This window comes from Prionailurus bengalensis, chromosome C1, assembly GCF_016509475.1.
Source record: "Prionailurus bengalensis isolate Pbe53 chromosome C1, Fcat_Pben_1.1_paternal_pri, whole genome shotgun sequence".
NCBI classification, from domain to species: domain Eukaryota; kingdom Metazoa; phylum Chordata; class Mammalia; order Carnivora; family Felidae; genus Prionailurus; species Prionailurus bengalensis.
The window spans coordinates 134,662,898-134,678,378 of NC_057345.1; the positions used below are offsets into that span (position 1 = coordinate 134,662,898).

Sequence of the window (15,481 nt, forward strand, 5' to 3'; positions counted from 1 at the left end):
AAATTATTGGGACCTCATCAAGATAAAAAGCTTCTGCACTGCAAAGGAAAGAATCAACAAAACTAAAAGGCAACCCACAGAATGAGAGAAGATACTTGCAAATGACTTATGAGATAAAGGGTTAGTATCCAAAATCTATAATTACCAAACTCAACACCCAAAAAACAAATAATCCAGTGAAGAAATGGGCAGAAGACATGAATAGACACTTTTCCAAAGAAGACATCCAGATGGCTAACAGATATGACAAGATGCTCAACATCACTCATTATCAGGGAAATATAAAATCAAAACCACACTGAGATCCCACCTCACACCAGTCAGAGTGGCTAAAATTAACAACTCAGGAAACAACAGATGTTGGCGAGAATGTGGAGAAATGGGAACCCTCTTGCACTTTGGTGGGAATTCAAACTGGTACAACCACTCTGGAAAACAGTGTGAAGTTTCCTCACAAAATTAAAAATAGAATTATGCTATGATCCAGTAATAGCAAGCACTATTAGGAATTCACCCATAGGTAAAGGGGTGCTGATCTATAGGGGCACATGTACCCCAATGTTTATAGCAGCACTTTCAACAATAGCCAAATTAGGGAAATAGCCCAAATATCCATCAACTGATGAATGGATAAAGATGTGGTTTATATATACAATGGAATACTACTTGGCAATGAGTAAGAATTAAATCCTGCCATTTGCAACGACATGGATGGAACTGGAGGGTTTATGCAAAATGAAATAAGTCAGAGAAAGGCAGTTATCATACGTTTTCACTCATAGGTGGAACTTGAGAAACTTAACAGAAGACCATGAGGGAAGGGAAAGGGAAAAAATAGTTTCAAACAGAGAGGGAGGCAAACCATAAGAGGCTCTTCAATAAGAGAACAAACAGGGTTGATGGGGGTGGGTGGGGGAGAGGGGAAATGGGTGATGGGCATTGAGGAGGGCATTTGTTGGGATGAGTGAGCATTATGTGTTGTATGCAAGTGATAAATCCTGGGAGTCTACCCCAGAACCCAGAGCACACTGTATACACTGTATGTTAGCTAACTTGACAATAAATTATATTTTAAAAAAAGAGTAATGCACATGACAGACAGTGCTAAAATCTAGACTTACTGAATCTAAATTCCACTGGGACAGGGGCAATACTTTTTGTATTTCTTGAAAAAAAATGTTTTCAATGAATGGGCAATATATAACATACAATGGTTAAAATCTGGACATGTATCTTTCAAAACATATTTTGACAAATCAAACTACTTTTGTCATCATTAAAACTACATTCTTCACAAAAAAAATAATAATATATTCACAAAGTCAAAAGGTGGATACAACCCCATATCCATCAGTAGATGAATGGATAAACAAAATGTGATGTATACATACAATAGAATATTGTTCAGCCATAGAAAGAAAGGAAATTGTCCCATGTTACAACATAGATGAACCTTGTGGACATTATCCTGGGTAAAATAAGCCAGTCAAAAAAAAAGGATACTATATGATCCAACTTTTATGAGGTACCTAAAGTAGTCAGATTCATAACAGGAAGTAGAATAGTGGTGGTCAGGTGTTGGGGGAGGTGGAAAAGGGGAGTTGGTCAAGTAGTATGGAGTTTAAAGATTGCAAGATGAAAAAGTTTTGGAGAATTGTTCAACAACAATATGAATATGCTTAACACTGCTGAGCTCTACACTTAAAACTGATTAAGATGGTAAATTTTCTGTTATGTGTTTTCACCACACAAACACAAGTAAAAAATGAAAAAGAATAAAAGATACAAAGACAGGCTAAAAAACTGTTTCAGATTAAGGTAGACAAGGCAGTTAAATTCAATGCATAATCTTGGATTTGAGGCTGCATTAAAAAGAAGATATCTATAAAGGACATTATTATGCCAATTGGAAAAATTTGAATGAAGTTTTTTTTTTTTATTAGCTAATACTATTATATTAATATGGGGTATCCTGATATTGATAGCTATAGTGAGGTTATGTAAGTGAATATCCTCATTCTTTGGAAGTCACACTTAGGAAGCTTTAGGAATAAGGGAATATGACATTTCAACTTAGTCTTAAATGGTTCAAGAAAGGACACACAGATGTGTCTTGAGGAGTATATGGCTATGTTTATGAGAGAAAAAAGCAAATATATCAAAATGCTAAAATTGGTAAGTCTTGGTGAAGAATATACTTTTTTTTTTTTTTTTTTTTTTTTTTTAGTGTTTATTTTTGAGAGAGAGACAGAGCATCATCAGGGGAGGGGCAGAGAGAGAGAGGGAGACACAGAATCTGAAACAGGATCCAGGCTCTGACCTGTCAGAACAGAGCCCAATGCAGAGCTTATACCTTTGAATAATGAGATCATTACTTGAGCCAAAGTCGGACACTCAACCAAGTGAGCCACCCAGGCACCCTCACATAAAATTCTTTGTAGTATTTTTGCAACTTTTCTATAGGAATGAAATTATTTCAAAATAAAAATTAAAAATGAAATCAATAAAATCAATAAAACTTCAAAGTTTTAAAATTAACATATTTCACATGTCAACAAAGCAAATAGGCCTAATTAATTAGCTACATAGAATATCAAATAACTCAACTAGCAAGACTGTATATATGGATTGTGTGAAAACCCTTTGTATCTAGCTCAGATTCTTTTATCTTCTCATTACTTAAATACAGAGAAAAATATAATTTGTTAATTCCAGTTCTTAAGGTAAACAATCAGACATTTGGGCAAATTGACATCTGAACACACATAAAAGAGAACTATTAAAATTCCCCTGCCAGAACACCACATATAGATTGCCTTAAATATCTCTGTGAATTTAATAATGAGGGAGAAATTCTGATTTAGGGAAAAGTGAATGGGTTACAGGAATTTTAGTTTCTAAATGAATTTTAATCATCAACTGGCAAAATGATATTTGCTTATAATGAGCTCTTATATGTTTCTCAGAAAAACTGAAAATACTATGTACAGAGGATAGGAAACTCCCTGTCCATTACTGGAAAATTTTTCTAATAACCAGAATATATACCTCACAGGAAGGAGAGAAGAGCTTATTTAAATACAACCTAGTGATTTACTGGCACATTAATTTGTTTTGCTTTCCTTGCTACAGAAGCACAGGAAGAGGAGAAAGGGGGAGAAAGGAGGAGGGAGGAAGAAGAGGTGAGGAGAAGGAGGGAGGCAAGGGGAGAGACACTGGGGAGAGAAGAGGAGAGGAGAAGGGGAGGAGGAATGAGAAAGGGGAGATAGGGGAAATAAAGACAAAGGGAAGGGGGAGAGAAGGAGAGAGTGAAGATAGGAAAAGGAGGAGGAGGGGGAAAAAGAAAGGGGAAGGGAAAGAGTGGAGAAAGAATTTTGTGTGTGTGTACTGTTCTTTATATTTTTCTCTACCCATATAAAGAAGATTCTGCATTTCTTGGCTTCAGGATAGAAATTGCTTAGTGAGAACATCCTGACCTGACTTTTAAGAAAGCTCATGTTATATTGGTTCACCCTCAGAAGAGAGGAAAAGAGTGTTTGGGAGTGCAGGGTGATGGTATGGGGAAAAGAGAGAGGCAGAAGGGAAGAGACTTAAGGAAGCTAATAGGCTCATCTCAGAGTATTTTGTTGTGCTTAAAACGTGTGGGAAAGGAGAGTCCCAGTAATGACTCAAGACTAATTCTCCCTTTACAGAAGTGATAATTGAGATCCTAAAATGTTGTTTAATTTATATAATAGAATAATGAGAGATTTTCTATATACTGTAGGGAAGGAAATTTTAATTCTTCCTCAACCCTTCTGAGTTCTTAGGTGGTACCCCTATAATAAAATATTAACAAGAGGAAAAACAAGTTTATTATCATGAATGTCTCATGTATACATGGGAGATACCCAGGGAAAAATGGGTGACTCCCATTAGATTAGAAGGGGAGGGGAGATGTAGGCCTCTTAAGGGAGAGTAAATGCTTATTAGGAAAGATGAATGGGCCCTGAGAAGTATAGGTAAAAGATATGATAGTTAGTGACAAAGTTGGTCAGGGTGTGGACTTCTAGTCCCCTCTCCTATGATAAGAGTGAATCTTCCCTGGTTGAAGAAACTCCCAGGGAGGGGATTGATAACAACTGACTTCTTTTGGGGGATCTGTTTTCAGGCAGATAAGAGAGATCAGAGACAGCCTCTCCCCCATTTGCTGTTTTTTAAGTGCCTCCAGCTCAAGACAATCAATATACCACAGAGACATATTTTGTGGTGGCAATTTCTGAACACCTGCAGTCATAATTTTGGGTGACACATTCTGCTATCCTTCAACACCCAAGTTTGAGACTGCATTTTATCAGTTCTTCCCCAACTGGTCCCTATGGTTGAGGTTTTTCTTCACTTCTACAGAACACTTGTATTAATAGTAGGACCTGAATTAGCTGCTGAGCAGCAGCTCTGTGTTCAATCTCATTACCCATTTCTACTAATGGAACATTTAACACTGGAGTGTCATAGTTGGGTGTGTAGCCTTGGATACTTGCAGATACAATTTGCTGCACTGAATTTAATTTGGTAAATAATACAGCAAGCACCCAGTGAAGTCTACTATTTGCCTGGCACTGGCTTAGCCATGGTGAATAAGCCCTGAAGAATAGGATAATAATCATCATTATATCCCCTTCATCTATTTTGATAGAAGAAACAACCTTTTCTGAAAAAAGTAACTAATTTAACATATTTATTTAGCTCCATTTTAAGGGCAAGGTGCTCAGGAAGGTATAATCAAGTCTTTTACCTTTTAGAGATTTATCATGTTGTAGGCAAGATGATATATATGGAAATTAATGCACAACTGAAATGATAATAACAGTTTATCCTGGCAGCGTGTTTCTTCTTCCTTTTTCCAAAAAAGAAGAAATAGAAGCTCAATCTTTTCTTTGTTTTCCTTCCAGAGCTGATCCTGCAGTGGGCCCTGTTTCCACCACTCCCTCCATGGCTTGATATTTCACAGTTCCTTTATAACTTTAGGGACTTATGTTAATATTATAAAGATTTTCCTCATCATTAATATCCCTGCCATATAATCGTGCCTGATGCAAAGAATACGCTTGATACTTTTTTTTTAAGTGAATGAAGAATTAAAAACAAGATAACAGACCCATAAGGGAGTCACTTATGCTAAGCTCCACATCACCAAACTGGGACTTAATTATAGTTTTGGCTTTCCTAGAAATGACATCTTAAACCAGGAATCAGGAATTACCTGATTAACAGTAATTAGATAATGCACTTGAAAACCCCTGTCATGCCCTAAAGGAAAGTGACTTTGCCATAACCAATCTATCTTTTTTGTCTAATATAACATCTTTGTTCTCTCTTCCTTCTTTCTATGAAAATCTTTCATTTTGTATAGCTCCTAGGAGCGGCTTTCTATCTGCTAAATTGAGCGCTTCCCAATTTATGAAGTATTGAATAAAGCCAGTGAGATTAAATTTTGAATTTTTGCATTTTAGTAGAAGGTAACAAACTTTTAAAAAGAGATTTACAAAACATAAGAAATAAGATGTAGCTGGGGTGCCTGGGTAGCTCAGTGTATTGAGTATCCGACTTTGGCTCAGGTCATGATCTCAAGGCTGGTGAGTTCTATGCTCACCAGAGTCCTTGAACTCTGTGCTGACAGTGCAGAGCCTGCTTGGGATTCTTTCTCCTTTTGTCTCTGCCCCTCCCCTGCTTCTGCTCTCTCTCTCTCTCCCTTCCTCTTTCTCTCTCTCAAAAAAAAAAAAATAGATAAACATTAAAAAATGGAGATTTTATAGGGAGGCAAGAAAATTACTGGCAAAAGAGAAGATTGTTTCAGACAAGACCACCTTCCTTTATGGGGAAAGAAGGAGATCTTATTATAGGGCAGATTAATATTTTGATGGGATGGTTTCTAACACTACTATCAGAAGACTTTAGAAGAAGCAATGTGAAAGTAAGTCCTGACCTATAAACCTGGAGCTCTATTTCTATTTCAATATCCATAGTCAGTAGTTAAAGGATTATGATTCTTTACCAAAAATGACACAGACTCCAGCCCAGGCTCACTTCCTGGATATTAAAACCAGTCAAATCTTCCAAAGTTCTTACATCCCAAGAAATAAACAAAATAGGAAAAAAAATGCAAATTTTGAGATACCCAGACTGGATTCAAAGTTTTACTCTTTCAACTAAATAGTGTAAGGATACAGTACTCACATTATAGGATTATTGTAAGGGTAGGAGAGATAAAATGAAATATATTTTATTTTCACTGTTCAATTACTTGTATTAAATTCATTTCATGTGTTTTATCGTCCTCTTTTGGACACTGGAGGGCAATACTTTTTGATTAATTCAGAAAAAAAAGAATGTGTCATTTGCTGACTTATGTGTCTTGGTGTGCTGGCTTTCCACATGCATTGTTTTGTATTTTACTAATCTTGTGAGAAGGTAATTTGGTGTCCATTTGATAGATGGATACTGAGTTTCAGGGCGCATTAGGTAAATTGTCCTGAGTTATATAGTGAACACATGGCAGAGATGATTGAATCAAATAATGTTTTGCCTGCTGTGTGTGGGTGCTCAAAAAGGCATAGACATACATACAAAAGGCCCAGTCCCTATCTTTAGTCTTCACTCTAAAACTCTTTACTCTTTGATTTTATGCCTAAAAGTATATTCACCCACTAGACCCAAGCTCAGGAATCAGCATGAAGAGATAACAGAGGTAGAACAATAGACAGACCATAGACTTAAAGGAAGAATTTGCATTTATGAAGATTTTGAGGCTAAATTTCCACTTTATCTTCAAACTCTCTTCCTTGATTGTCTTGTTAACTAAACTGAAAATCTAGAAGTTGTGTGTGTGTGTGTGTGTGTGTGTGTGTGTGTTTAATGCATCTATGGGGCAATAAAGTATATTCTAGAATTGAGAACCTGTTTTAAACTTGTGACTAAAAATGTTAATCTGTTAAATGTCGAACTCTGCCTTCAGACTAGAAACTCACAATGCATTTGATCACCGGGCGTGGCCTCAAAAGCCAAGTTTCCTTTATTTTGAGACTTGGGAAAGAATTTCTCTCCGTCCTTATTAGTGTATTCCAGAGCCCAAACCAAGAAGAAATGCGAATTTTGGAATTTAGCTCCAGAGCAAACTCATTGGTATGACTTACACACCAACAAGGTTACTCTATTTACTCAGTAGGATCATTATAGGATATAGTTTTTTTGCCCAAAGTTCTAAGGAGTTGGAAGGCAAAGAAGTGTTTAGAGTTTAGTGTTTAGAGCGGCTTAGAGGACAAAGTCCTAAATAAGCCCCTCCTGTTTGAAAGAGAGAGCAAGAGCCGCCTGTTGCTTAGGTGTTTGTCAGTGACTGGAGATTTACTATCAGTTTAGAAAAAGGGGGAGGAACTAAAGTTAGCTCACAAATTCCCCACAGGTTTTTGTCTATGCAGAAGTGCCCGGAGTTTCTCACCCTGAGTTCTGACCTGTAAATCTGCAAGGAAATCTTGAGAGTTTTTCTTTTTCCTTTTCTTTCTTTCTTTCTTTTTTTTTTAAAGGAGGCAGGGAGCTGTGGATCCATCCCATCATCGGAATCCTAACTGGTAAGCACAGAGACACAGATAATACACTCTACACAAATATATAGTCAGCGATTTTTTTCTAAAGGAAAGTTCTTTCTGCTAGAATCCTTGCTACACTGTGTTAGTGGTTTCTTCTGCCAGGCTCTTTCTTCTCTTTTTATTTCTCCAAATTATCTTTATAAAAATGACACAGTCCCCTAATGCCCTCCCCTCCTTTAAAATTTTCACTTAAATAAAGGGATCTTTACCAATGTAGTGAAAAAGAACTGTTGTCAATAGTACTGTGCAATTCATTTACTAAAAGATAATTACATTTGACTAATTAAAGTACTTCTGCAGTTACTTGAGTTGAAGTGGTAAGATTAGATAAAAATTCACATCTTTAAAGAAGCATGAAGTCCTCTGTTTTCTGGTAATTCTAGTTGTCTTGTGGTGCCATTAGTCATATTAAATATTTATTTGGGGAAGTGAAAACATCTATTTCACGAACAGGGTTTCTTCCCCTTTCATTTTATGAAATATTTTCCTAAGAATGGAGAGTTGGTACACTTTTTTTTTAATAGGTAAGAAAGTTTTGTTTTGTTTCTTTCTTTCCTGCTTTTCTTTTGAGAGAGGTGGGGTGTTTTTTTAGGTAATAGCATTGGAGCAAATGCATTGATCTTATTAATGTGAAATTCAGCATGTAACTCATATAATCCTTGATATGAAACATGCAGTTGTGACAATGATGTCACTCATTTCTCAAACAATGATGTGTTTAAAGAACGTTGCTCTGTGCACATATGTTAAGTAATGCTTTATTTCTTTCTCAATGAAACACTATGCACTTTCTTTATAATTTGCTTTGTCAGCTTCTAAACTTTGAACTCATGTGTTTAATTGGCTCATTTCAGGCATGAAACCTGAAGTTGTATAAAGATTAACCACTGAGTATTCAATAGCCATTTATTTAACTATTTAACCTTAGTCCCATGGGTGACTGGAGGATCCTGAATTCCATGATTCCTTAAAAGCAGTCCATTTTTTTTACTTAAAAAATTTTTAAATGTTTTATTTATTCTTGAAATCAGAGAGAGACAGAGCATGAGTGGGGACGGGCAGAGAGAGACCCAGAATCGGAAGCAGGCTCCAGGCTCTGAGCTGTCAGCATAGAGCCCAATACATGGCTCGAACCCACGGACTTTGAGATCATGACCTGAGCTAAAGTCAGACACCTAACCGACTGAGCCACCGAGAATCCCCAAAACAATCATTTTTTATAGAAGTTTTAGCCTTAAAGTTGTAGCTGTCCAAATAAAATTGGCAAAATGCAATTTTCAAAATTTCAAAAGCTAAAGTGAGGGTAAAATGGCAATTTTCATCACAGGGTATTAATACTTAAAGATACCATGAGCACATCTTTTATCTCTTTATAAAGAAATTTACCTACTTAATTTCATTCACTCTTAATCATGATCTTCTGAAGAAAGTAAACTTAAATTAGTTTTATATAGCATTGCAGAACAGAAAAGTTAGGTGACTTGCCCAAGACCAAATGCATATACATCTCCACTTTCTTAATAACATCATTATTAAAAATGTGACATATACAATTTGGGGTTTTTAACTTGGATTGAATTTTTTTATTTCACAATAAGGGCATGTTAGTTTATTTGAAAATGATAAACCTACACAAGGGATAAAATTATGGCTTGTGAAGCACTAATTGTCTTACATGGCAGGATGAGTGCAGAATGAAGCAGCAACTGTTATGAGTTAATAAACTGCTTCCTTGGAGTGAGGGCACTGTGGTATTGTGGGCACTGAGGACTGTATTAGCTTCTGGTGGTGGCTGTGCCTGTTGGCAGGGTGAGACCAGGTGTGTTCTCCCAGAAATATTATTTTGCCAGCAGGTATCTCACTGTCAGTGCAGGTGGGGTTGTGACATTTGGGCTGTGACAGGCCCAGAAGAGGAACCAGCTGCTTTAACCTCTGCCTGGCTGGGACTGGACTGGAAGGACTGATTAAAAAGAGTAGATTAGATTCATTGCCTGCAGTATTTTGCAGACTGAGTACAAAGCTGAAAAAAATAATGAAAGGGGGAAAAAAGAATGAGCGAAAGAAACATTTTTTAAAAGTCATAAAACAAGATGAAAGGAAAAATAAATTTAGAGGGCCAGGAATCCTGCTCTGTACATTCTACCTGCGTGCCATCCCAAAGACAAGCATGATTGACTAAGTTCCTCAAGTGAAGTACGGTCCCAAACAGTGAACTAGAGAGTCCTCATACCTTTTTCTTTCTTCTCTATTGATTCCAGAGTTTGGTCTGGAAATGGGAGAGTTATTCTGATCCCTCAGGATTGTTACAAGGATTAAATAAGAAACAAATATAAACTAGCTAATGAATGAATATGAATATCTTTTTTGTTTTAAACAAAGAAAGTTGGATTTTACTGGGAATATAATGGTAGCAAACTAATGTGTCACTTTATTTAGGTAACCCAGTTAGAGTTTACAGTCAACTCCAATGAACCATCAAAGCGTTGACTTACGGAACCTGGGTGGCTCAGTCGGTTAAGCATCCGACTTCGGCTCAGGTCATGGCCTCACAGCTCGTGAGTTTGAACCCTGTATGGGACTCTGTGCTGACAGCTCAGAGCCTGGAGCCTGCTTTAGATTCTGTGTCTCCCTCTCTCCCTGCCCCTTCCCCACTCATGCTCAGTCTCTCTGTCTCTCAAAAAAAAAAAAATTAAAATAAATAAAAATAAAAGAGTGCTCACTCTCCAAAGACATTCTTAAACATAAGACGAGCTCTCTTGATTCTTAGTCTCATTGAAAATGTTTTTAATTTCCATGTGATTGTAATAAGAATGGTATTCTCTGTGAACAGTCATTAATCATGTGAAATAATTCAAGCTATTTTGTGCATCTTTGTTCAACTGTCGTTTTAGGGGAACACTCTATCTAAAAGCCACTGCTCAGGAATGGAATGGATGCAAAGATGAACAAGACTCAGGCCCCTAGGTAGAATACAGTTCAGTAGTGTAGACTAGCAACTCAATCAAGCCACTGTAAGTAATAGGTTTATAGTAAAGACACCCTTGATAGGCAGAAAATAGCTCGTGGGATTTTCAGAACAGCCAAGTAGGTGGCCTTCCAGGCCTTACACATAATTTGCTGCATGGAAGGATTCAGTGACTCTCCAGACTGGTTTTTCCTGGACCTTTCAGGAGACATAGCTATTCCATCACCTGCTGTTGCATAATTAAGTTGATTCTTATTTGCTGCTGAAATCACTTCATGCTTTAGCAACCAGTGGCTCTGTTTAACTTTGAAAAAATGAGTCACTCATGACAAGACTCCTACACCCAACCATTTTATCATTGCTTTCTATGGTTTTTTAAAGTTTTTGCTCCTGTTTCTAACTGAATAAATGACTGTATGTCATAGCTATGATTCCTGAAAGAATTTTATTCGATGCTCAGCTAAACACAATCATGAATGACTGTTTGGCTAAGGCATTCACAAGTCTCTTGCAGATCATTGACACAACAGGTGATTGTCTCAAGTGGGTCGTGTCCATTAGGGGTCTAATCAAGTGTGACCAAGCAGTTGATACTGTCAAGTGGTAGAGGCACAGTCATCTCCATTCAAAAGGCAGGTTATTTCATCAGAAGGTAATAGGTAGGAACCCACGCAGAATCAAGTTGTAGGCACGGCAACTTGTTTAAGCTTTCCCAAACATATATGCATCTAAATAAATATAGTATCTGACAAGATGCATTATTTATCAATTAGGATGTGCTTCTAAGTGTTACAGGTATCCAGAGGAGGAAAACTTACTTTTAGCTGAGGACTTATAGGATAAAAAAAGTAACATTTGAGCTAGGGCTTTGAAGGTGACTAGGATGTGAATGTGTATAAGGCGAAATAGGACATTTTAGGCAAAGGGAATGACATGAGAATGACATGAAAAATCACATAGAAAATTTCATGAAAAAGACAATAATTTAGTATGGTCACATAGTGAAAGAACAATCAACACCAATGTTGAAATCATTGACTTTTGTACAAGCATGGATTGGAGCAATTGGTAATCATTATTGGCATCAAAGCTAAAAACATATTCAGATCAAGATCAGTATCTTTCTTTGAGAATATACAGAACAGCTTATCAAGGAGACCACTGGCAATTGACAAAAGAAGAGCTCAAATAAACAAGCAGAAGAATTCAAGTTTAGACAATAAGAAGTATGCTTGTTTTACTGGCATTGTACAATATTCAGACATGCAACTGTTTATTGCCTAATACTGGGTGTGTTGGTTGGGGTGGGAGAAGTAAGGATGATGAATTAAAGACAGATGATTGAATTGAGATTTGAGAGCTTCCTCTCTGTTATTTTTAGTTAGTTCTTAGGATTTCTAGGCTTTAAGTATAGTCTATGAGTTGAAAAATATCAAGCTTATATCTTGTGATCTAATTTTCTTCTAAGCTATAGAACGCAACATCCAATGGCCAGTTTGATATTTCTACCTCAAACTTTATGTGTCCTACATAGAACTTTGATTTTCCTTCTCAAAATTTTTCTTCCCTGGGTATTTCTTATTTCACCACTTCCAACATATTTGCCCATATCCCACACCAGAGAAAATCTATTTGCTTTTCCTCCAAAATATATAATGAATTCACCCTTTTCTCTATTTTTCTCTTTTTCACATTTAATCCACCATCACTTTTTCTCTGAACTACTAAAATAGCCTTGCTTCTCTTTTTCAACTCTTCTAATTCATCAGAGAGCAGAAAAAGTGATTTTTATTTCATGCAAAATTACATCATGTCATTTTCCTACTCAAGATTCTCTGACAATTTCCCATTAAACTTAGAAAAATACCCAAACTCCTTTCTAGCTTCAAAGTTCTTCATAATTAACTTCTGCCTCTGCCTCTGCCTCTTTTATCTCATAGTCTCTCCTTCTGACTACTTCCCTTAGTGCATTAGCTGAACAGACCAAGACCATCTCCATCCACCACAGGATCTGTGTACTTGTTGTCATCTTCTCTGGTTCTTGGTCCTCACATATTTGACTCCATAAAATGTTCCACATATGCACATATGTCCCTGCCTCAGAGAGATGCACTTAAATGACCCTCTCCCTGAGAAGCCATTCCATACCCCAGTGACTCTCTATCCCATTACTCTGTTCTGTTTACTCGTAGCTGTTGAAACGATCTCAAATTACATTTTTTTAAATTATTTTTTCATTGTCCACTAATTAATTACTTATACACCATCTTTTACACTGTTATTCTATCAGTGCTTGGAACTACATGGCTGGTATTCAACAAGTACTTGTTGGAAAGTAAATAAATGGAGGAATGTATACGTGGAGACACAAAAGTATAAATTTGTAAATCAAGCTAGCCTGAGAAAATGTTTTTTTCTCTAATACCATAGTTGCTCAATTTCAAAAAAAACTAAAACTTTGTGAAATATGAATAAATAAATATAAAGAAAACTTGGGTAAAGTTTAAGAATACGTAGTTAAATTTCCACTGTTATTTTTTCCCTTCCAGAAAATTGAGCTTTTTTTCCACAATTGTGTGAAATTTAAATGATGATTACATAGAGCAGGATATAGTTTCATAAAATACCACAGGGCCCTGTTTCATTCTAAGATGGAACATATAATTGTGAGAGAAAAGTTTCTCATTATGGCAGCATAAACAGCTCTTTGGTCTTCCTATGGCAAAAGTCAACATTTCTTAAGGTAAACTTACCTTTTTCATTCACAATAAAGACTTTGTTAAGATTTTATTGTATATATGTCCCTAATTTTAAAATTATGATCCAAGGGGCACCTGGGTGGCTCAGTCAGTTGAGTGTCTGACTTCGGCTCAGGTCATGATCCTACAGTTTGTGAGTTTGAGCCCCATGTCGGGCACTGTGCTGACAACTCGGAGCCTAGAGCCTGCTTTGGGTTCTGTGTCTCCATCTTTCTCTGCCCTTCCCCCTTAACTCATTCTCTGTCTCTCTTTCTCTCACAAATAAGTAAATATTTTAAAAAGGTAAAACAAAAAATTTTTTAATGTCTATTTATTTATTTTGAGAGAGAAGGAGACAGAGTGTGTGCAGGGGAGGGACAGAGACAGAGAAGGAGAGAGAGAATCCCAAACAGGCTCTGAGCTGCCAGCACAAAGCCCAATGCAGGGCTTAGTCTTACCAACCATGAGATCATGACCTGACTCCTAATCAAGAGTCCATTTCTTAACCAACTGAGCCACCTTGTTGCCCCACAAAAGCTTCTTTACTGTTACCCCCAGTAAGACATCTAGAGGAAAAGGTGATAAAACTATGTATGTTTGAAAGCCACTAATTTGGACCATTATCCAGAAAATAAAAATGGAAAGAGCTAACATTTATTGAGAGCATACTCTGTCCTGACCACCTTTACCTAATTTATTCTTTTCAACATCCCTAAGTTATTATCATTTTCTTTATTTCATACATGAGAAAAACTCAAGCATGAGGTTTAATGCTGTTTGGTTAAGAAAGTTATTCTAAGGTTGGAAAAATAAGAATCTTATTTAAGACAAGATTCTTGGGATGCCTGGGTGGCTCAGATGGTTAAGTGACTGACTCTAGATTTCTGCTCAGGTCATGATCTCATGGTTTTGTGGTTTTATGAGTTTGAGCCCAGCATGGGGCTCTGCATGCTGACCATGCTTGGGACCTGCCTGGGATTCTCTCTCTCCCTCTCTGCCCCACCCCTGCTTACACTTTCTCTGTCTCTCTCAAAAGAAATACACTTAAAAGAAAAAAAAAGACATGGGGTGCCTGGGTGGCTCAGTTGGTTAAGCATCTGATTTCGGCTCAGGTCATGATCTCATGGTATGTGGGTTTGAGCCCCACATCGGGCTCTGTGCTGACAGTTCAGAGCCTGGAGCCTCCTTTGGATTCTGTGTCTCCCTCTCTCTATGCCTCTCCCCTGCTCATGCTCTGTCTGTCTGTCTCTCTCTCTCTCTCTCTCTCTCTCAAAAATAAATAAACATTAGGGGTGCCTGGGTGGCTCAGTCGGTTGAGCGTCCGACTTGGGCTCAGGTCATGATCTCACAGTTTGTGAGTTTGAGCCCCACGTTGGGCTCTGTGCTGACAGCTCAGAGCCTGGAGCCTGCTTCGGATTCTGTGTCTCCCCCTCTTTCTGCCCCTTCCCTGCTCATGCTCTCTCTCTTTCTCTGTCAAAAATAAATAAACATTAAAAAAAATAAAGTAATAAATAAACATTAAAAATTTTTTTAAAAAGGAAAGACACAACATTCTTTACCTAAAAGGCTCATTTTCTACAGAAAAAAAATGGTGGTGGCTAAATTATTTTTAATTATTTTTCTTCACTTTTAGAGAAACAACTTGTAATGGAGGCTTCACCTCTTGAGTTACCAGCTGACACACTTCAACGCATCGCATCTGAACTTAGATGTCACCTGACAGATGAGAGGGTTGCCCTCCACCTTGATAAGGAAGATAAGCTGAGGCACTTCAGAGAGTATTTTCATATCCCCAAAATGCAGGATCTACCTGCAGGTAAGAACACTGAAAAGAATTCTATTCTTCTTAATTAATTTATTAATTTATTTTTGCTACTACATGAGTTTATCATAAACCTTTGAAATAGTTGTTCTCTTACATAATAGAGCCATTGTAATTATGTCTGAAAAACAGAAAGTTCCTGGTGCTACTAAATCAGCCTGTCAGCCAACCTTAGCCTCAGATTCTTTATGTTCCTTTTCTTCTTCTGAATAAAATACTTGCAGCGTTTTTATACTGTCATCTATTTCTCTGAACAATAGAGTGACTGATTGAAAATTATAGGCAGACGCATTTACTTGTTCTCTAAGCACTTAGAGCTCAAAACAATTTCTTT

At 37.1% G+C, this 15,481-nt stretch overlaps 1 protein-coding gene across 1 annotated transcript in view; it reads left to right on the plus strand.

Moving 5' to 3' along the window:
- Positions 1-7,352: 7,352 nt before the first annotated feature.
- The window catches only part of KYNU (kynureninase), a 110,652-nt gene continuing 102,523 nt past the window's right edge, over positions 7,353-15,481 (plus strand). Inside the window, exons 1-2 of the mRNA XM_043576626.1 lie at positions 7,353-7,604; positions 14,959-15,141. Of these exons, the coding sequence (XP_043432561.1) occupies positions 14,973-15,141 (169 nt within the window). The 5' untranslated portion in view covers positions 7,353-7,604; positions 14,959-14,972. The remainder of the gene's footprint in view (positions 7,605-14,958; positions 15,142-15,481) is intronic.